The following is a 23,222-nucleotide window of genomic DNA, read 5'->3' on the forward strand; positions in this document are numbered from 1 at the left end:
GTTTATATATATATATATATATATATATATATATATATATATACAGTTGAAGTCAGAATTATTAGCCCCCCTGAATTATTAGCGTCCCTGTTTATTGTTTTCCCTAATTTCTGTTTAATGGAGGGAAGATTGTTTCAGCACATTTCTAATCATAATAGTTTTAAAAACGTATTTCTAATAACAGATTTATTTTCTCTGTCATAATGACAGTAAATAATATTTTACTTGATATTTTTCTAGACACTTCTATACAGCTTAAAGTGACATTTAAATGCTTAACTAGGTTAATAAGGTTAACTAGGCAGGTTAGGGTAATTAGGCATATTATTGTATAACAGTGGTTTGTTTAGTAGATTATCGAAAAAAATTTAGCTTAAAGGGGCTAATAATTTTGTCACAAAAATGGTTTTTAAAAAATTAATAACTGCTTTTATTCTAGCCGAAATAAAGCAAATAAGACTTTCTCCAGAAGAAAAAATATTACCAGACATACTGTGAACATTTCATTGCTCTGTTAAACATAACTTTGGGAAATATTTAAAAAAGAAAATAAAAATCAAAAGGGGGCTAATAATTCTGACTTCAACTGTATATATATATGCATTTTTTCATCGGTTCACTGCTTTTAAAACCGCCCAAGTCTTCTGCTATACCATACTGTGCTGGTATGTGTACGACGTTTTATTAATGTTTTTTTTTTAGGACAATAGTATCTTCAGCAGAAAGGATATCCAAAGATGCTGTTTTAAATTGTAAATAAATCTGTTTTGGAACTTAATAAAGCCAGCAGAAGTCAATGATTGATTTAAACTGTTTAGCCAGACATATTTACTGCTCTAAAATATATTGATTGAAAAAAAAAATATTGCGTTCAAACTAGTTTTTTTACCCAGACATTAAAAAAGAATATATTTTAGAGCAGTGATCACAATACCGTAAAACAATGATATTTTTATCCAAGGTTATCATACCGTCAGAAGCTTACACTGGCCCATGCCTACTGGAACCCCATACACAACAACACAAGATCAGAGCACACCTTGCAACCCATCAATAATGCAAATATCCAAAAAGCCATTTATATAGAAGCAATTAATAGCATTTAGGCATATACAAGTGATCAACAGATTTTCCTGCTGAAATTCAACTCAAACATTGAAGTGGGGAAGAATATTAAGTAACTTTATATATTTCATGGTTGTTTGGGTTTTCATGCACAATCATCTCACAATTTTAAAAAGATTAAAGAGAGTGAAAATGGCCCGAGAAACATTGTTCATGCCAGAGGTTAGAGAAGAATCACCTGACTGGTTCAGCTGATAGAAATGCAAGTACAGTATAACTTCACACAAAGTACATCAAACATTGAAGCAGATGTGCTACAGCAGCAGAAATGTACAATTTACAAAAACATTCACACCTAAAAGTAGCTTATAACTTGCTGATTTAGGAAATAATCTAAAACACAAAGGCCATGTCAGTCTAAGTTTTTACAAAAAAAATTATAATTTGCTCCAAGTATTTCACAAGGAATTTTAGAGCTAAAACTAGCTCCTACATCAGTGAAATGTAAGGATATTCCTAAATATATGTTCCAATTTATTCCTAAAATATATTTATGCAATCTTATGTGCTGCAAATCCACATTTGGAGATTTTTATATATTTTTTCTAAATATATGTATTTTTTTTATATTTTGAAGGATTTAAAATATATATTTGCTTGATTACTTTCAAACACTGGAAGAATTAAAATTAAGATTAAAAACTAAAACATAAAAATTAGGAAAAATATACTTTTTAGATTGCAATTCTTCAAATAGTCCCATTTTAAAATCTTTACTGGAATGTCAATATCTTTATTTTGAAACTATATGACAATATCTCTAATTAAATATCTGACAGATTCCCCTCCATGTCAGCCAATCACTGTAAGCAGTAAATAATAATGCTGACATCATCCATAGCAACAAGACCAACCCCGCCCTCACTGTCAGGTTAAAACTTCTCTATTGCCATAGTAACAGATTGTCTCAGCATCTTTGAGAATGTGTTTTAAGAAAACCTCTTAGCTAAAAACTTGTATTGCTATTTAGGAGAACTCTTTGTGCTATGGACCCAGATGAGCTCATAACATCCACACTTTACAATAAGAGATTGGGAAAAATTGCATAGTCAATTTAAATTTCTGCTTTGACATTTGGATGAAAATACAGTTAAAATACAGCATATAAACAACATGGAAGCATGGACACAATCTGTCTAGCAACAGTTCAAGCTGGTGTTTGTGGTAGATATTTTTTTTGCCACACTTAAGGGTGCATAGTACCAAATTAGCATAGACTAAATACCAGAGTTTACCTGAATATTACTATTGACCATGACCATCTTTTTATAACCACAGGTACCCATTTTATGATGGCTACTTCCAGCAGGATGCCATGTGTTGAAGCTCAAAACTTTTTAATTACTTTCATGAACTCAACAATATGTTGTTTACTACACTCATATAACCTCCACAATCACCTGATCAGCAAAGACATCATGGCAAAATCAGACATGCTAAAAAAACTGTCATTAACAAACTACTGTTGTCTGCTTAATAGTATATTTTAAGCAGGTAAATTGTATATCTCTGTAAAAACTTTTGTTTTTATTAAGTAAAATTTAGATAAAAAGCACGATTATTTGAAAAAAGGATCACGATCTTGTTTCGACCCTACACACAATCTTAATTCAGATTTTCTACGATTCCGCAACATTGACACCTACAAATGGTGTTAAAAGTGTCACATGCAGTATTTATAAGGTACAATTCACCCAAAAATGTAATTTCTGTCTTCATGTTGTATTCGCGGCAGCAAAATCACACGTGAGCTGACCGCCAGCTGTTTGTTTGCGTTGTTTTACTACCGAGAATGTGCGCGTGCATGCCCAATGACGCCTACTTTAGTGAACACAACCTGCATAGGCTGTGAATAACAGGTAATGAAGTTTTAAATAACGTTCAGTTTGTTGCACAAAGCGATTGTTTGAGGGCCTTGCGGGAGGTTTGATTTACATATATGTGTTTTTTCTCACAGTGACGGCAGCTATGAGCTGCACATGGAAGTGAAAGTGAGACCTGTGCGCACATCATTTAAATGATCATATGGCAGTTTAGAGTTATGATTACGACAAGCATTTGGTATGTTTTTTTTTCTTTCATAGCGAACACAAATTAGTGCATGAAAGTAAATGTTTACTGTGTCAGTATAACAACCCTAGCCTATATATAATGTTGAATATAATGCAAGAAGAAATCTGATAATGACAAAATTCTAATTTTACCAGTGAAAACAAATGGTCTAATAATGTTGTCAATGGCAAATGACAAGCACATGTCTTAAACATAATAATTGAACTAGTTCTATTGGTTAGAATAGTTCTATTCTGATGTCATCATTTAATGTGAATCAACAAACAGGACATATTGAAAGTCTGTTCAAGTCCACCATAATGACTATACAAGATTGAGCATTTTACGCAACAGTAGTCCTACACTTAGGCCTAATATTATTATTGTTGTTTTATCATATGTTTGAGAATCAACAATAATAATAGGCTACTCATATTAACTTTCCCAGAGATGGGTTGCGGCTGGAAGGGCATCCGCTGCGTAAAAACATGCTGGATAAGTTGCCGGTTCATTCCGCTGTGGCGACCCCGGATTAATAAAAAGATTAAGCCGATAAGAAAATGAATGAATAATCATATCAACCTTTATTTTAAATTTACAGAATCGTGAGAAAATCGTGATCTTGATTTTAAGGCAAAAATTCACATTTTTGCCAGAATTGTGCAGCCCTAATATATATATATATATATATATATATATATATATATATATATATATATATATATATATATATATATATATTAGGGATGTACGATATATCGCCGGCCATATCATTATCGGCCGATAAATGCTATTTTTAAGATTAGCGTTATCGATCCGATGTCTAAATTAGGCTGATATCTTTCAGCCGATAAATTACGTAATTGTACAGACCTGCCTGCCGCGCACACATGGATGGAACTTGTTCACACTTGCCCAGTGCACTCTAATGGGTCTCTCCCCACACTGTTTATTCCTTCAAAGTCTGTCATTTCTTAATGTGATATTGATGTGCATTAATAACTCAGTAAGTAAACATGTTCCTTATCATTGTAGATGTGTTTGATTGAGTGTCATTGTGTATTTTGCTTTAAATCGCCTGAGGAAAATATGACATGTATAAACCTTTCCTGCTGTCTCTTTGGTGTGAAGAGATACAGTAGCAGGGGAGATTAACTTCTTACTCCAGGGCCGAATAATTTAAGTTTCGTGGTAAACTGCCTTCTCTTTTACTTGCAGCCGGTGAATGAACGAGGACACATGTAACTTGGTCCAAAATATTTATTACTTTCCGTGTGGTACAACAAATCAGTCACTTAAAATAGTCTCATTGCACAAAATCCACTCCTACTTTCTCTCTCTCCGCCTCTCAGCTTCACACACACCCCAAACTGCAGCCCAGTCCCGTTGAAGGACCCGCACATTTTACAACACGTGTAAACATAACGGTTGTTTGTAATCTGATTATTTGTTATTATCAACGCGTTGCTTGTCATGTTATTGATGTAAGATTCAGTTTGATTGGAATATTCATATTGATTATAATGATCGCGCGAGCTGTCACCGCACACACACACTGTAGCACGGGGGAGAGGTGAATCCAGTCATAGAGGCTCTCGACCAGCCGCTCATTCTGTCTCTATATTCAGCTCTGTGTTTGCCATAAAGTCAGCTCAATGCAGGTTTTGTATGAAAATCTAACTCTGATGGCAACTCTGCCCAGTTGAGTGAAACTCACAGCAGTTTATCATAAACTTTTCATTGATAATTTTTCCCGCAATTGACAGCAAGAATGAGCGCAGAAGCGTTGTCTGATTGACAAGCAGCAGCTACGTGTTCAAAAAAATCTAAAACGCCAAATAGGATGAATCTGTGCTGCATTTTCTAAACGTACTATCTATATCTAGCTGTTCACTTGTACGGTGGCTCTGAACTGTCAAAACACCTCTAAAAAAGGCTTTTTCTGACATGACATATTTGTACATGTGTACATCATGTGGCTGTATAGGTACTGGTTGGAGGTGTACAGGTCAAGTGCCTTGGTGTCCCAATATACAGCCACATCGCACTGCTATATGTGTGATATTGCATTTATACAACAGCTTGACGGCATTATCGTGTGTATAAAAAAGAAAATCAAACACTGAGATTTTTTTGTATGAGGAACTACTTTCTTCCACCACTTATTCACACTTGCTGCTGACGTCAACACAGCAGAAACCATTGCTTATCTACTAACGTCACTTTAAAGCTAGTATTTGGATGATTCTCTAGCATAATGTTTAAAGTGATGACAAAAAAAGTTGATTTTGCTGACCTTTTAGGATTATAAGGCATGAAATGCCATCAGTCTACAGAGATATCTCCCAGTGTTTCTGTTGCAATTGAGAGATCACAATGTTGCTATAGTATAAATAAACCACTACAACATACAAAAGAGAGATCGACAGTTTGATAATGATTCGATCAGCTGTAGCTTGAAATTACACTGTTTTTCTCTTAGGGCTTATCATGCGTCTCTGTCGCCATCTTGTGGATGAACATCGTCAACCGTCTTTGTTCAAAGACAGGCTAATGGCTGCCGACACGTTAAGTGTTAAAATGTTAAGATATTTTATTTTGAAACTACATAGTATCAGTACATTGTACATATGTTAAAATGTTGTTTTTGTATAAATATTGTATTTCAAAGCACAACAAAAGCAGTGCATTGCTTAAGTAGGCTTTCTTCTACATTCAAAGACATTCATATGTAATGTTTTGAACTGCATAACAATTAGGGATGCAACAAATATAGATTTTAGTTGTCACGTCTAATGTAAAGGTAAGTTTTATATTAGCTCATTAGCTCATTTAAGTATTTAAATGAACTGTTGTTATCATCTGCGTTTATACATACATAATCATTTTAATAATTTGTAAATCGTCTAACATATCTTTTGTTTACATTGCACTGAAAGCCTCGCACAACTTTTACCACTTCACATGAGATGTTCTGTACACGTTGCGTCTGGAAGGCATAAGCGCATTGTGCTACTTGCTCACGCATATGCACATATATTCTAATATTGGAAATAACAAACTTGCGTGCGGAAAAGATGCGATATGTAAATGACCCGCAGCTGTGGTTAATCCAGTGTGCATGTGTTCTTGGTCTATAAGCTCGGAACTTTAAACTAGCACATCGGTGGCAAAACTTTGTTTTGTTGCAGCAGTTTCGTTCCATGCAACAGAAACGCAGCATTGAGAAGCCTTTACGATTAAATAACGGCCCATTCACACGGGGCATCGGTATCAATGCTTCCCATTCACTTGGGCGACGTCAAGAGTTGCCGAACTGAATTGTGCGTTCCGTCTGCACTGCTTCAGTGGCTTTGTTCGCTGCAGAACTAGGGACTTTCTGAACTTTTCAAGCGCCAACAGAAGCGTGAGCCAATCATATCGCTGTTTGCAAATACCACGGCTCAGACAGTAGCCGACTGCTGACTAATTTTATTGACACACCTTATCGGCTGCTCGCACCAGTTGCTTGATGTCAGGTGATTCACGCTCTGCGCAGCCTTCAACTGGAACAGACGCACGTCACTTCAAAACTATAGTGGCCATTTTTCAAATGAACTAAATTTATTTTTGATTTCTTGGTCACACTATATGGAGGGCCGGAACAAATTGCCTCACGAGCCGCCAATTGAATAGCCCTGCAGTAGAGTGTCCTCTGCTTGTTGCTGTACTGTATGTAAGCAGAGTAATACACAAGGGTTAAAAGGCTGGATGAGTGCTGTTTACTGGCAGAATATCATACGGCTATAAGCCAATCAGATTTGAGAACCAGACAGAACTGTTGGATAAATATATATATATATATATATATATATATATATATATATATATATATATATATATATATATATATATATATATATATATATATATATATGAAATGAAATAATGAAATATTTAGAAATATTTCTGATAGTTTCCATCTGCTAATCTGCTATACTATTACACAAAGCTAACAGATTTACATACGGTCAGAATTTTCAAACATTGCAATTATATTATTTTGCAGGTGTGTGTCAACATCTGAACCACATAGCATTTTTCTGCAGTTCATACAAAAAGGGATATAAATTTGGTATTTTCACTATATGGGCCATAAAACGTGATTACCTGTGTGACATGACACTCAAAATAACTAATTAAACAAACAAATAAATAAATACTTGCACGAATGCAATTTACATTCTATTTTGTCCAAGGTTCAAAACAGTTCCCTTAAAAGTGTATTTTTTTCAGCTTATTAAACCATACATTTACAGTTTCAGTTACATTGCAGTACTAAACAGTATGTGGACAGTAAATATTGTACTGCACTCTAATCGTTTGCCTTGTTTTCTACAAGGATGACTGTATGGAACCCTTTATATAAACCAAGTCTGTTTTAGATGCTGTACTGCTGTAACAGTCCAGTAGATGACGCTACAGATCTAAATGACCATAAATTAATATTTAAGACTACACAGATGTCTTTTGTAAAGCTATCAAATAGGCTATACAGAATACAAAAATAGACAGATAAGATTAATGATCAATATTTTCAATAAAAGGCCATGTGAACTGTATTTTTCAAATATAATAACATATTTTTATAGCTCACAATTAACCTGAAGCAGATCTAAATTTATATCTGCATCCAGGCTATATTCTTCCCCATTTCTCACTGAGATTTTTAAGGTTTAGGATGTAAAAACAAATATTTTATATAAAAAAATAAATAAATTATTTAAGAGATCAAACAAAATAATAGCCAATGTAGCGTGTAAATAATTAAAATTAATTAGCCTACTGTCAGGGTAAGCAGAGCTGCCTTAGAAGTGAGCACTTGTTCATTGACATTTTCAAACGGTTTATGTTTACAAGTAGGCCTAGATTTATTATAAAATGGACCTACCTTATATCAGTCTGCCAGCCGTTTTGACTTAAGATTGGTGGCTATAACCAAAATAACCTGCGTCCAACCAATTAACACTTTAGGTCTAATTTCACTTATCGTTTCCTAGATTATTTTTAAATAAGCGTTGTGAAACAGAATGTGAAGACATAAAACTTACTTTGTTTTACTTGTAACTGAAAACAGGTCGTCTTAAATTACTCCAGAAGAGCAACTCCAGCAGGAACTCATCGTCACAAATAGCACGTCTTCCGGTTTTCCGCAATGAAGTCGTGAATAAACGGCTTTTATTTTTATTTTTTCGGCTTCGTGTTGGTGTCTGTTCTTCATAGATTTTACCACAAGGTGTCGGCAAAGCTTTTAATGATATTTACCTGTGAATTTCACGGCCCTTCTCGGTTCAATTTCACATTCTACCAGAAGAGAGCGACATTCTGGAGCTAAGTATAGGGCATAACAAAAAATGATGACCAAAATCTGAAACAATTACAAGATCAGAGAATTTCTCAACACTGCTTGTTGATTGTGTAATTTGTATTGATTTTTTAATCCCACTTTAAATGCACAATTCGTTAAATTAAATTAGAAATAAAAGTTAATTAATTGTATTCTAGTTTATAATTGTGTTGTTTTATCTCTTGTCAGTTGATATCTGTAACGAGCCGCCTGTACGAATATAATTAAGAGGTAATTGTTTGCTTTGTTTTGTTTTATTATTTTGGAAATAACAAACAGCATATTCGATTTCACGGCAAGAACATATACTTCTAGTAGTCTATAAAAGACCTATTTAAATAGCCTACCTATTTACGCAACAGTGTTTAGGCTACAAACGGTGTGTTTAAGCATCCAATGTAGCCATCAACTTATTACATTTCTGTTGTTATCTTTCTGAATAAATACATTTAAAACGAAAATAAGATAGTTACATTTTAGTTATCTACTGTACTGTAACAAAAAAATGTTAATAATAATTAAATGTTTGAAATTAATGCAAATAATTTAAACTTCCAGTTTAAAATACGTTTTTTGTTAAATGTTAACACATTTAAATTATTTTTAAGTTATATTTTTACTGATTGTCAAAGCGTTTTTAATTAAACACCTTTCGAATACAGTTTAAATACAACTTTTTATATGGATAAATGTTACTTAATAGTTCTAAACTTATTTGGTCTTATCAATACAACCTCATAACTTTAAGTAATGCATTTAGCTTAGCGCTTATCAAATGGATCTATTTGTAATATATTATATATAATTCTACTTACAGTGTAAAAAATGTTTAAAATGCCCCTGTCAAATACAAACACTGAACTTTAAAAATACCTTGAAGAGAAAGCTCCCGGGCAGGGGAATTTATCCACAATTTATTAAAACACTATCTATGTAAATATTAAACAGGCCGAGAGAAGGGTCTGTGTTATCATGCACCTCATCAAATGTGCATTATGAACATTGGAGTGCTCGGTTTCTCCGTTAAATGAAGGCACACTGTCAATCTGACACTGCTGTTTACACTGTTTTATCTGCGGGGAGAAAGTAAACACTTGAGCTCTGGCGAGGGGGATTATGTCTCCATGGCATCGCGTTTCAATGGTGCTGCTATACACTCCTCATGCGAATATACAGTGGACTCCTGCTTTGAGACTGTCTCTGTTTAGAGGCTTTCAAAATCTTTGAGCTTAAAATATCTCTTCTTAGACCGCAGATATACCGCAGACATGGCTGTTTATATATATATATATATATATATATATATATATATATATATATATATATATATATATATATATATATATATATATATATATATATATATATATATATATATGTATATATATATATATATATATATATATATGTATATATATATATATATATGTGTGTGTGTGTGTGTGTGTGTGTGTGTGTGTGTGTGTGTGTGTGTGTGTGTGTGTGTGTGTGTGTGTGTGTGTGTGTGTGTGTGTGTGCAGCAAATTTGAGTTTTTGTTTGTTTATTTTTTATTTTATCTTTAATTTATTTTTGTTACAATATTATTATATCGATGTTTTTGCGTATTATCAGCCTAATTATGCTATTGTTTAAAATTAAGTTGGTATTACACATGCGAATTGTAGTTTAAATGGGACTCAATGCCAGAATATAAATTAAAGGATAAATCAAATCCACAAAACAAGAAAAATGTAAGAATAAAATAACATTTATTTTTGCAAAATTTACACAGTGAAATTTACACTTTGCAACGCAGCAAGATTTAATTCAACAAACAATTATTTTACATCTTTTTAGATCCCTTTTGATTTTTTTAAGAAAACAAATATGACTTTATCATCATCAAGAAATGCAATATACATTATTCTGTCGTGTAACACAATATATCACTCACAAAGGGAACACAAATGTCTACTTGTGCCAGTAATCATACTGAATCCAAAGAAATTCTGTTCTGTTTTGTTGAATGAACATAGTACAATTTACACACTGAGCAGAAAAGATGGAAAAAATAATCGCTTCACGATTACAATAATGCTAGAAGAGTACCTTTTTTAAATCATGAAGCAAATTATTCAAGGAATTGCAATATCATTCATCACACGGGGGCTTAATCCGCTTGGTAAATAATCTAAATGGACTGTAACAAACGTGAAGGATTTTAAAATACACCATTTACATTACGTGAAAATACTATGGTTACCCTACTAAAGGTCTAAAATAATTCACCGGTTTATTTGTGTCAGTAACGCCATCTTGCAGTAAGATAGGCAGAAACTACTTTAACCTTTACACGTAACCATTTTCTTTTTTGATTAATCACAAACTTCAAAGAAGCCACGACCACCAAACACATTTTTTTCTTGTGATTAAACTAGACATATTTTATATACAGGAACACGAGGCGTGTAAGTCTTTAGGGATGATGATTTATTTTAGTCTTTAAAGACATGAAACACTTTTGTCTATATTTGGGAAACACCATCTCACTGCTTCTCTTGAGTGTTGTTGACCAGAGGACCGTACAGTCCATTGGTGTAGCTCTGGTCTTTATGTAAGAGAGTCCTGTCTCTGATTAAGTCACTGAAGGCATAGTCCATTGGCGGCCTGAAGCCCAGTGTTGGCATTAGACCTGTGGTGGAGTATGGTGCCATAAAGGCCAGGCCTCTGCTGTGAGCCGAGTATGCCAGCCGGAGAGGGTTCAGGCCCAAATGTGTACTGAGAGGATACGTGCTCGGGTCGGAACCGAAGTGTGGCGCGTTGGGTTGCAGGGGAGAGAAAGCAGATCTATTGCTGAGCGTCATGGTTCCAGGTAACATAGGCCGCGGGGTGGAGGACATGGTTGGCTGCACGCTCTGCAGCATCCTCTCCGCCGTCCAGGTCTCCTCTGGACCCTTGGCTTGACCGCTGTTGTTTAGGATTTGCTCTATGGCCTGCACCACATCTTTCCCGCATCCCTGAAGCACAAGCTCCAGGACGCTACGCTTGTGGTTAGGGAAAACCCTCGTTAGGATGTCGATGGCGTTCATCTGTCGTGATGCCGCGGAAGAGGGCGAGGGCTCCTGCTCATCTTTATCCGTGTCGGAGCCGGAGTCTGAGCCGATGGGACTGATTGAGCCTGGCGTCTCCTCGCCATCTTTTAGTGGTTTGGCTATCGGGGAACTCACGATAGACTCTCGGTCGCCGTTTTCCGAACCCGAGCCGTGGCGCATATCTGGAGACGACATGCCAGGAACGGATTCGGTGTCGGTGGATACAGACTTTCCAGCCGCCTGATGTGGTGTCACCGTTCCTGGTAAAGGTGTCTTGGGGAACAGCTCGAACTTTTGGATATTTGATTCTCCTGGAATAGATTTGTGCACGTCAGTAACTTCCATAACTATTTTCTGGGTTTGTAAACTAGTGAAACTAGAAATTCAACTTCCATAGACTAGTTCAAATTACATAGAATACAACACATCATGCTAAATATGCAATTATATAAAACATATATTCAATGGTACTTTAAAGGGAATTATGTTCTTAAACTGGCTATAACATGATACTTTAGCTCTCTAAAAAGCTGGAATATTGTGTGCTCTTTTTTTCAACATATACTGGATTCTGTAACAAGTTGCATTAAATAATGCCAGTACAAATATATTTTTTATTACAATACTATCTTCGTTATAATATGGAAAACTTAAAGGTGGATCACAATTATTGCTTCCAACTAAAATCTTTATTTTTAAGTATTTCCATATAGGCTATATGATCATAACGTTTCTACTTACCAGAGTTTGATTCGTTGCTAACTGGGCCGAAGACCTCATAGTTTTGCCGGGGAGGTATGATGCCGTTGGCAGCGGCAAGGGCCAGACCCTCTGCTGTGCCGTAGAGCAGCTGGAGCTCTCTCGCCTCGTTCTCCTCCTGCGCCTGCTGTCTGCGGAGCGCGACCTGAGCGGCCATCACGCGCTGTCTCTCCGCGATCAGGGTGCATTTGGCACACATACAGTCTTTCCATCTGCAGTAGCGCTTATGCCCCTTGAGCGCGGATACCACGCCGTGATTCCTGCACCGGGCGCACTTGGGCGTCCTTGGATACTTCTCCGTAGCGCGAAGCAACAGCGGTGGGGCCCTTAACAGGCTACCTGCCATTGAAACTGGTATGGAGGCGGCAGCGGCCGCCGCAGCAGCAGCGCCTGGATGAACCTGCGACCCTGCCTGAGAGGCGGGTGGGATCTCTGGACGAAGATCCATATTCTCCGAATTAACAAACAGCGGATCGATAGGTTAAAATACGTGCGCAACCGAAGTCTTCGATCGGAGACGTTTCATAAGCATTGACCAGAATCGATACAAGGTGAATATCTTCAGTACAGCATTTAAAGAACACAGCCCGACTGCCAGTGTCCAAGAAGAAAGCAGAAACCAATTTATTATGAAAGTCCTCTTTCCAGCGAGATCTTCAACTTGTTGCGCACAGTCCACAAGCAGCCCGAACGAAGTGCTGATTTTAGAAATTAAACTTACGCGTAACACAAATAAAAGTTAATCTTAAAACACAAAAATCCATGGAAAGCGATGCGAAACTAACTTTAAACTCAACGATCGGCCAGCAGTGTGAGAGAGCAGAGTTTGCTGCTGCAGCCAGTGTGAGACACTAACTTCCTCGAGAGATCTTCAGTGGATACAGATCCCTCTCGATCTATTGTTGCGCCCACGTTTTCATTAGACAAATTTGACAACAATGTGGCGCCTGTCATTGGCCAAAGGGGGAAGGCGCGATCTGATTGGCTTGTCTCTTTTTCAACTGTGTCCACCTGCGTTCTTTTCTCAAATAACAAGCATCACGCAGAGCTAAAACATAAAACTTTTATCATAAGAAATTATTTACAAAAATACAGGCTATAGATCCTAAAGACGACTAGCTGATTCTTTAAACGCGTTGTTGGACAATTTGGCTTTATAAAAAGCCGTTTAGTCAAAGGAGCTGCTAAAAGGTGATTTACGTGGGTTTTCAGAATTTGAATAGCAAACGCATTTATTTTCTCTTTAAAAGTAGTCCAAGTTATTTTTTAAACACTGGAAGACGAGACTTTTTTGTAGTGAAGAGCCAGTCCCTTGTAGAATGACGTCAATGTCGATAAACGGTAAGTTTTAAGCAAGACTTTAAGGGATATTCGTTTTGTTTCGTAATTGTTTACTGCGTATTTGTAATTGTTTTTTGTCAGCATTGTTTCGTAGTCTAAAACGGCATGCTTGTATTTATTCAGAACTTAGCTAAACTACTTTAGTTACTTGTGTGTAATTTCTCATTTATTAGAAACAGGACTTTAAATTATTTAGTTGCCTAATTTATAAAATAAATCAAAATAACGTTATTTATATAGGCTATGTAGCTACTGCCCGATATGATATTAAGAAGTTGCACGTGGTTTAACGCGTTAGCCAGGCTTGACTTTTACTTCTGTTCCTCTTTATTATTCGTCGCACATTTATGTAATTAAAACACTACTTTTCTACTTGGCATTGTAGGCTATTTATTTTAAGCGTTGTTCTTGCTGGCTTGATTTAAAGTCTAGTCGTATTCATTAGTTTCGAACAAATTTAAGATGATATTTGATTTTTTTTCTCCCTCTGTTTTGTTTCCTGATAACTCTGGCTTGTGCAAAATACGAAAATATATTTAAATTTATTCATATAATAGGCTACTGGTCAATTATTTTACAATCGCATGTAATATTGTTTACCTCATAAAAGAATATAAAGCGAGGATTTTTTTATTTTTAGCCCATTTTAAAAGCTTCAAATAATTATTGCAAAGCTTTGATATGTCTGTTTGTACTAAAATGCAAATAAATATGTCATAATTCAAAATGTAGTGATTCATAAATACTTCAGGTATTTTTGAGCAATTTATATGAATGTTTTAAGCACAGAAACAACCCAGAAGGTTTTACATATGCATAAATAGCCTACATAAAGGATCAGCGAATTGATAATTGTTGTTTATTTAAGGATCAATTGAACACTGTCATTGTTTTAAATAATTATACTGTTATTCTAGTAAAACGTAAACGTCGCAAAAGACTTAAAGGTGAATTTATCTCTGAAGTATTTTCCAATTAAGAATCTAAAGAAGTTTTTTTTTCTTCATGGTCTTTCCTCGACACGGTTTTCTTTACTACCTGGACTCTGAATTTCACGCACTCTTCGATAAAATGATGTGTGCCTGTACTGTTTCCCTGTCGCTCGGTTTCTTATTGTTTACACACTCAATCACAGTAAGCAAATGCCATCTGTCCCCCCCGCCGCTCTCATCTGCACCTTTAATTACCCAACCAGAACACTAATAGAGACGATATTAAACTAAAGCTTTTTGACATTCAAAGTCATTATCTCGGCAGCGATCTCACGCGACTGAAAATAGACATCCCGAGATCATTACAAACCCGCGAGCAGGCGTTGATTGTTCATAAACTGAGAGATGGTGAAGCACAACTCTGAACAATTGTGGTCTTCAGATATGAGAACTAAGCCTAAGAACTATTATAGACACAATGGTATAAAACACACACACACACACACACACACACAAAAAGACCTAGTCAAACCCCATTGCATATTTTTTCATCAAAAATTATTTAAAAACTTATCCCAATCTACAGGTTCGACTTTTATTCAGTTGTAAAAACAAAGCCACATTGATCTAAACGATATTTCAAAACTCAAACAACCACAAAACTAACTTTTTTCTCTGAGGCCAAGCAGCACCTTTTAACAGCGTATGCTAGTAGGCTACTAATTTTGTTCAAGCAGAACCTCCATATTTTATGAAGTTTAAATAATGAATCCGGCCCTCTACACACTTCACTTGAAAAAGAAAATCTCTCCATTGAATGGGCGTCTCTGTGAATTCCAATTAAATGCCCCCGGGCAATTAAAACTGACTGTGGGCACTTAGGAAATTCAACATTCTTTCAACAGTTCATCAGACCTATGCATCAAAAACCCATACAAGGCTTTCACTCCCTTTAGAATCTCCACCGCTGACTGAGTTTTACACCTTTTTAAAGCGACACAAAAGAGATGCTTGACCCGACATATGTAACAGCATGTCTCTGTTCCTCCAGCACCCCGGAGCGCTATTGTAAGGATCTTTCTCTCCGCTGGTACCCGGCCGGAGCGCGGCTGGACCCGAACAGCCTCCCTGCGGAACTCCTGCTGGACTGGTTTGAGTGCGCAGAGCGCGGCATAGGTTAGAGTAGCAGATAAAAAGAGGAACGAGGGTGCCGAGCGCGCGGTTTTCAGAAAAACCAGTGTATTTACACGCTTCATCTCGTCTCCAAGTCCTCATTAGGTTGTTAACCTCTTGTTCACATGAAAAGCTGCCGCGCCGCGCAGGACCCTTGAGCGCAGCAATGGCATTCCCCTAAAGGCACTGAACAAAGCGCTTAAAATAACTGCGTTAAAATAAGCTTTTATTGGCTTACTAGGGACGGAGCCCTCGATGTACATTGCTCTATATATGCCTACATTTTATAGCTACATTTTTTATTTATATTTGAAATATATTAATTAATACTGTATTTATTTCTGATTATTAACTCATCTGTTTGATTCGGTTAATTGATGCAACATTCAAAGCAAAATCAAGTATGTGAATCGTTTTTTTTTTTTTGGCGATTTTTTTGTGATAAGCACATAACTTACTATTTCTATAACTTTACTATTTCGTTTTTATCATGTCGTCTATATTTTTATACAGTGGTTATTTATTAAAAAAAAAAGTTATTGAAAACTTCATGGAACTTGGAGCTGCTTCTGCCTACTTAATTTTACATTTTAATGCAACCTCATCTTGGTCTGGTGGGAAAACGTCTTGCTTAAAGGACCAAGTTTTTTTTCCACTGCATTTTCATACGAATTAAATCAGAAATTAATGCAGGAGTTTTCGTGAGTGCTAAAGATTAAAAATACGAAAATAAATTAATGAAAATCAATTTTAAAATAAAGATAAACACAATACAATGATACACATTTTATTAAGATGAATTAACACGTTAAGAAGGAACAAAAGTCTATAAAAAAACGAATGACAATAATAAGGTAATTTAATTAACTACAAAAAAGTTTTCAACTAAATGATATAAAGATAATCAATATTTAAATAAATACTACTACTACTACTACTACTACTAATAATAATAATAATAATAGACGGAAATGTGTCAACTTTATGCAAAAATCTGAAAATCTAATTTATATAATAAGCTTAAATTAAAACTATACTTATAAATTAATTTTTGCGGATTATTATACAAACATTTAACAGTTGATTTAAGTAAAAATTCATTCATTTTCTTTTCGGCTTAGTCCCTTTATTAATCAGGGGTTGCCACAGCGGAATGAACCACTAACTTATCCAGTATATGTTTTATGCAGTTGATGCGCTTCAAGCTGCAAACCATCACCCATACACTTAGTCATTCATTCATTCATTCATTCATTCACACACACACACACACACACAAACACACACACACACACACACACACACACACACACACACACACACACACACACACACACACACACACACACACACACACACACACCGGCCAATTTAGCTTACCCAATTCACCTAGGCCTATCACATGTCTGGACTGCGGGGGAAACTGGAACACCCGGATCAAACTCACGCGAACACGGGGAGAACTTGCAAACTCTACACAGCAGAAATGCCAAGGCCCACCCAAGGCTCGAACCAGTCAGGCGATCATGCTACTAACTGCGCCACCGTGGCGCCCTGATTAAAGTAAAATAGTAAATAATAAACATTAAAACAAATTCAAACTACATAGCCTACAAATAAGAAATAGTATACACTTGATATAAAGAAACATCTTCCACTCAGTTTTCTTGGGTGTTAACGTTTAGTTTTACGGAACTTTTGAGAATAAAAACATTTCTTGGATGAAACTAAAAATTTCTACACTGGAAAAATTGGAAATATATTTATTAAAGCGTCATATGTAAAACAAATTCCATACAATCTTATTTATAGAGACACACTTTTCACTTTCTACACGAAGGATGCACAAACTCCGTTGACAGACGAAATGATGTGTGTGTGTGTGTGTGTGTGTGTGTGTGTGTGTGTGTGTGTGTGTGAGTGTGTGTGTGTGTGTGTGTGTGTGTGTGTGTGTGTGTGTGTGTGTGTGTGTGTGTGTCAGCCATCAGCCAATTAAAATGCGGCTTCCATCCCTCCACATCTGCCTCCCTTTACAAACGAATCAAACAGAAATGCAGGAACCCAGTGAAAGAGCGCTCATTGAGATCACAGATGGAGTATAGGTTTTTGCAAGAAATTTGAGAAACACCATTGTCCCAAATCCAAACTCAATGTGGTCCCTCACAATGGTTCGGGCTTTGAGCTGCGCCGACTCAATTGGCCTTGTTTTTTAAACTTGAAGTGTTGAGCACAAAGACCGGCCTCCTAAATGTCACAACCGCTCCAAGTGGGGCTCCGCAGCGCGTTGCTGTCGGGGGGAAAAAGAAAAAGAACACAATTATGAAGCAATAATTACTCTGCTTCTCTTCGCACGCCACTGCGCCCATTCAGGCCCCTTTAGCCCCATTTAATGCTTTATCCTGGTCCGCGATAATCCGAATACCACAGCTTTATTATTTTTTCTTCTCCCTCACAGAATTTTCTTATATGAGACGGGAGTGGGAAACCGGGCTTGGGCTGACCCAGACAATGGCCGTGTCAATTTACTTTCTGGACAACTTTTTAATATCGAAAGATTAATGCTCAGTGTCACTGCTGAGAGCTGCTGGTGAAGATTATGTGAATTATCTCATGAATGGATCAGTTTTTACCTTTAATGCAACTGCCAAATATGTTATCACAGCAACAAATTAATCAACTGGTGCATTGATTTCATTTGTTTGCTGGCACTGATATCGATTAAAATTGAACATTTAAATGGTTCTTTTTTTTTAATCACGTGTCAAGATTGCTGCAACAATGTTATCACATCCACATGCAATATATAACTAAAAACGACTTTTAGCAAACACTGACTACTGTAAGAGCTGATATCACACTGAAAACAATTCCAAGCTGTATTTAATTCAACTAAAATGTATCTTTCATTTTAAATATAGTTAAATAAATAGTAAGTAAATAGTTAAATATAAACGATTTTGATTAAACTCAACTAAGACATTTTTGTTTTGACCAATGTAAATTTTTAAGGCTTCTCACACAGGCCAGTGCGGGCGTATTAAAGCTCAATACACTGTTATCCCTAAAGTTGTATTAATTCAAAATACTTGGATTCAATAAACATAAATACCAACTTTTTTGCTCAGTTACTCAATTTGTTTAGTTTATTGTACGATTTGCATGATATTTTTGATTCTACTGGAATGTTTAAATTGAATGCACTTAATAAAGCTTATTTTAGTCTATTGGTAAAGGAGTGATGTGCAAGGGGAAATGTGATTGGCTCTTTGTCTTTGGACTGACGTCACTGGTGAATACAGCGTGAGCGCGCATTTTCTAATGGCTGCTGATCACTGTGAGTACGATTTCATACTTTTGTCTCAAACAGTCCACATTGTTTTCCTTTAATAAACAAAGTATGTAACCGTTAGCAAGAAAAACACATGTAACATTAAGCTGTGTCCGACGTTAGGATCATGTTATTGTTCCGGTCAATCGCAACCGCCATTGCCACTTACAGCTCTAAGACGTAAAAAGTGCAAAGACGTGCGTAATAGGATCATGATATCGACCATATATTATGTAAAAAAAGTTAATGTAAGTTTTGCCTGTGTTAGCGTGTTCATTTATGCCACGTTATAACCGATCACGGCCACCGCATTTCATCTATATAACTAACGTTACAGTTACTGTACGTGAAAACATGCTTTATGAGGTCGTCACGTATAAAGTTTAATATTGATGCTGTATTCGATGAGTCATCCGCGTTATCTGTTGTGTAAAATGATTATTTTTTCAGTGGTGGTTATGTATCGTCAGATGTTTAGCATAACATTAACCTGAGCTGTTTTTAACGTTTTTTTTTTTGTAAGTGAAGTATTATCAGACTAGAATACATTGAGATTTGCCCCTTTCTTCGGAAATACGAATTCATGTTAGTTGGCAGTTATTAAAGATATGCAACCTCGTGCTCATCAGTCTTAGCAAGTGAATTTTCAGTTAAATATGATGAAAGCTACATAAATAATTAACTGTAGCTCGCTAATTCTTTTGATTAACAATAGCTGTTTTTGGGAAACTTGGAGATAACAGATCAAAATATTTAAATGTGTTTTGTCAGCTAGTAATCTAATGTATATTTTTGTAACTGTAGATTGCAGAAAGATCAAAGCAAGGCCAACCAGGATTAAAACGAAAATGTAAGTATTGCTCATTTGCTTGTGACAAAAGATGGTACTTATTAAAACATTGCAGATTTAAACATGGGAGCTATGCAAAAAGCCAGCCATTTCCATGCATATATCAGGAATGCATTTGTAATGAAATGAGTACAGTATTGATAAACATGATAACATGCTAATTTGACAGTTGTTTAATTTTGACATTTCTCTGATGTTAATGAACTTTTTGTATTTTACTACTACAGGTGTATCAAGAATTCAACCAGATAGTGTGAAGGAATCTTAAGCAAGAATTATACTGGTCTCTTGATCATCACCGCCCACAGCTGATTCAGATCTTCAGGTCAAAGAGAGGATTCACAGGACAAATTTTTATCTTCTACAAAGTATAAAGGTTTGTGTATGCCATTGTTTGTACATGCCTTTGATAAAAATTGATGCCATTGTGTGCTGAATTCTGAAATTTATATAATTACTTTAGAAATCCTCAGTAACAGAGACTAAATTTTAATACATGAAAATGCCCTTTCTCTCATGTTGACAAATGATACAATGTTGTTTCTCTGCAACACCTCAGGCCTCTGACCTCACTGACATGCCATGTGTTGCCATTTGAGTGCTTCCAGTAGTTGTTGGTGATGACCCAACAGTTCTTCAAAGCATGTTTTGTAAGTATCATTAATAAATGTTTTTGTATATTAATCTAAGTTTTTTTGCATTCTGTTTCTTAATACTGTATGCATTTATGTTAGCAATAACAATAAATAAATCACCCAAGCAATGTCTTATTGTAGTTCATTAATAAATAGAATAATGATCAACATGAAATTTGAATTCATTTTATAACTCCTTTGAAACTCTAAAATGATAAGTAGAATAACATAAAATCTTTAGTAATTTAATTATATCAAATCTTTTTATGCTGTATGCAATGACTTGTATACAAAAATATTTTGTAGTATTTTTATATTTTATATATCATTGAATACTGGATATGTTTGGGTATACAATTAACAAATTATGCTTGCATACAACTAAAAAACATGACATACAATTAATATATATTAAAATCAAATGTACACTAAGATATATTTATGTTATCTATTTATTGTTGTCAGGCTTCAGATGATGGAGACTCAAATCAACATGTGCCCGTTGGAATTCTTAACCGAGAAAATGAAGATGTGGCTCTGCAACCCCTGTCCTTCCACCTCCACCCATCCTCTGTGGGAATCATCTTGGAGGGAAATGTTGTAATGGACAATATAGACAATATACCCCAGGCCAAGTGTCTTTTTGGATCAACCTATGCACTGCACCTCGGCTACACAAAATGCATGGACAATACCCTCCTTTTTATTCAACAAGTTTGGGTAAGAAGACGCTGAAGGGTAAGATTCTGGCTGTTAAAAATCAACTTGTCATCTAAACTGGTACAGAAAAGGCATGTTCCTTCAGGCTTGCTGTCCTAACTGTGAGATAAAAAAAATTAAAACTATGCTTTAGTGTTTGGCAAGTGTAAATATTCCATAATGTTACAATGTAATAATATCCTGTGGTTGTTTATTATTTGGATATGTTTGTAAAAAATGTATTAAAATATTTTAAACAAGTGTTTTAATAAGATTTTTAACAATAAATATTGACTAATTGTTATACAAGGCATTTTCTTGTTTTGTCACTTGTTTCGGAGTGATATTTCTAAATGATTTTTAAAAAAGTGTAAAGTTAATTTTTATTCTTTGTCCTTGTTTGTAATTAGGGGTATTTTCATTAAATCATTTATTGTGAATAGCTAAGGTTAAAATTATTTCTGTCATAACCTTCAGGTCGAGATTTTATGTTTTAAGTTTATACAGGTTGATTGAACTTAAAAAATTTATGGAAACTCGCTGCCCTAAAAAAGCTAATTTTGTCTTGTTGAAAAAACAATACTTTTTAGGTTTATTGTACCTAAGATTTCAATAGTGTTGTACTAAAAACCTTTATTTCAGTCAACTAAATATTTAATTAAATGCATTTGAAATCTTAAGTACAATAAACTTAAAAAGTATTGTTTTCTCAACAAGACGAAATTAGCTTTTTTAGGGCAGCGAGTTTCCATAAATTTTTTAAGTTCAATCAACCTGTCCGGGCTTACAGTGTATGCTTAGTACTTTCATAGACTTAAAAAAATATTAAGGCAAAAAAATTTTTTTTATTGGCTCAAGTGATCAAATTTGGATGTGAAATACTTAGGCTACTATTCTTTAATTGGATGAATGAACATTTTAGTTTTGAATAAAGCTATATGATATCTTCTTGTTTAGAACAAAAAGAGAATTTAAATAAATTGACTTTCTTCAACAAGACAATTATGTTTTGTACCAGGTTATATAAATTTGTTCTCATAGAGATGGAAAATATTGCTTCAGGAAAACTATTTAGTTTTCATTGGGTCAAGTGATACAGTTGAGATGTGAACCATTACTTTAATTTTTATATAGGATGAATGATTTTTTTCCCAGTGTAGTAATATTTGCCTTGTATAGGCAAATAGGCTTACAAATTTTCATTTAATGAAAAATTATGTTCAAACTGAAAAAAAAGAAATAAAGCAACGAAATTGGAAGTTCCGACTTAACGTTTATTTTAATAAATAGGTGCAGTAGGCCGCGTTCAGCTTTAAACAAAATTAATTAGTATTCTTATGATCGACATCACTTTGTGGAGCGAAATATTTTAAAGAACATGTATTTGTGGAAAATATTTACAAAATACTGTTCATTTTAACAGTGACCGTTTTGATTATCCCAAAATAATTTGGAAGTTTGTGACTTAACCCTTTAACTGCCTACTCTAATTTGACTGTTTTAAGTCATTTAAAGAATGAGAGTTTTAAATAATGGTTTACACAGACAGCAATGTTGGTTTACAAAAAAAATCGAATAAACAATCCTATTGCACTACTACACCTGACTTTGGTTTTATTGTAAAACAAAACAAAACAAAAAAGCATGTTAAATGAGAATCTGAAATATTGTATGGCATACTTTAAAATGTGTTCAAAATGTTTTGTTTTGATTATGTTTTTACATGAATTGGTCTCCATATTTTCTTATTTTTCATAGTATAAAGGCTATGTATCAATTCCGGTATTTTTGACATATCAACCACTACCAAATGGTTGATATTTTAGAAATTATGGGATGTGTTGAAAAGAATACATTGAGTGTGTTAACT

General features: G+C 35.0%; 1 protein-coding gene and 2 long non-coding RNA genes across 4 annotated transcripts in view; 1 reads left to right on the plus strand and 2 right to left on the minus strand.

Annotated features, from left to right (window-relative positions):
• Positions 1-8,370, minus strand: part of LOC141375597 (uncharacterized) — a 127,506-nt gene extending 119,136 nt beyond the window's left edge. The window contains exon 1 of the long non-coding RNA XR_012384185.1: positions 8,268-8,370. This is a non-coding gene — a long non-coding RNA (uncharacterized lncRNA). The remainder of the gene's footprint in view (positions 1-8,267) is intronic.
• Positions 8,371-11,015: 2,645 nt separating this feature from the next.
• Positions 11,016-12,864, minus strand: dmrta2 (DMRT-like family A2). The gene is given in 2 exon segments (NM_001007064.2): positions 11,016-11,946; positions 12,377-12,864. Coding segments are annotated over 2 exon segments (1,323 nt in total). The 5' UTR covers positions 12,843-12,864; the 3' UTR covers positions 11,016-11,089.
• A 6,244-nt stretch (positions 12,865-19,108) lies between these two features.
• Positions 19,109-22,147, plus strand: LOC141375606 (uncharacterized). Of its 2 annotated transcripts, none has more exons than XR_012384196.1 (5): positions 19,109-19,174; positions 19,973-20,018; positions 20,246-20,394; positions 20,578-20,668; positions 21,119-22,147. It is a non-coding gene; the product is annotated as an uncharacterized lncRNA (long non-coding RNA). The 2 variants fall into 2 exon arrangements; XR_012384197.1 differs by lacking the exon at positions 19,109-19,174 and adding an exon at positions 19,307-19,416.
• The last annotated feature ends 1,075 nt before the right edge of the window (positions 22,148-23,222 follow it).

This window comes from Danio rerio, chromosome 8, assembly GCF_049306965.1.
Source record: "Danio rerio strain Tuebingen ecotype United States chromosome 8, GRCz12tu, whole genome shotgun sequence".
In the NCBI taxonomy this organism is placed as follows: Eukaryota; Metazoa; Chordata; class Actinopteri; order Cypriniformes; family Danionidae; genus Danio; species Danio rerio.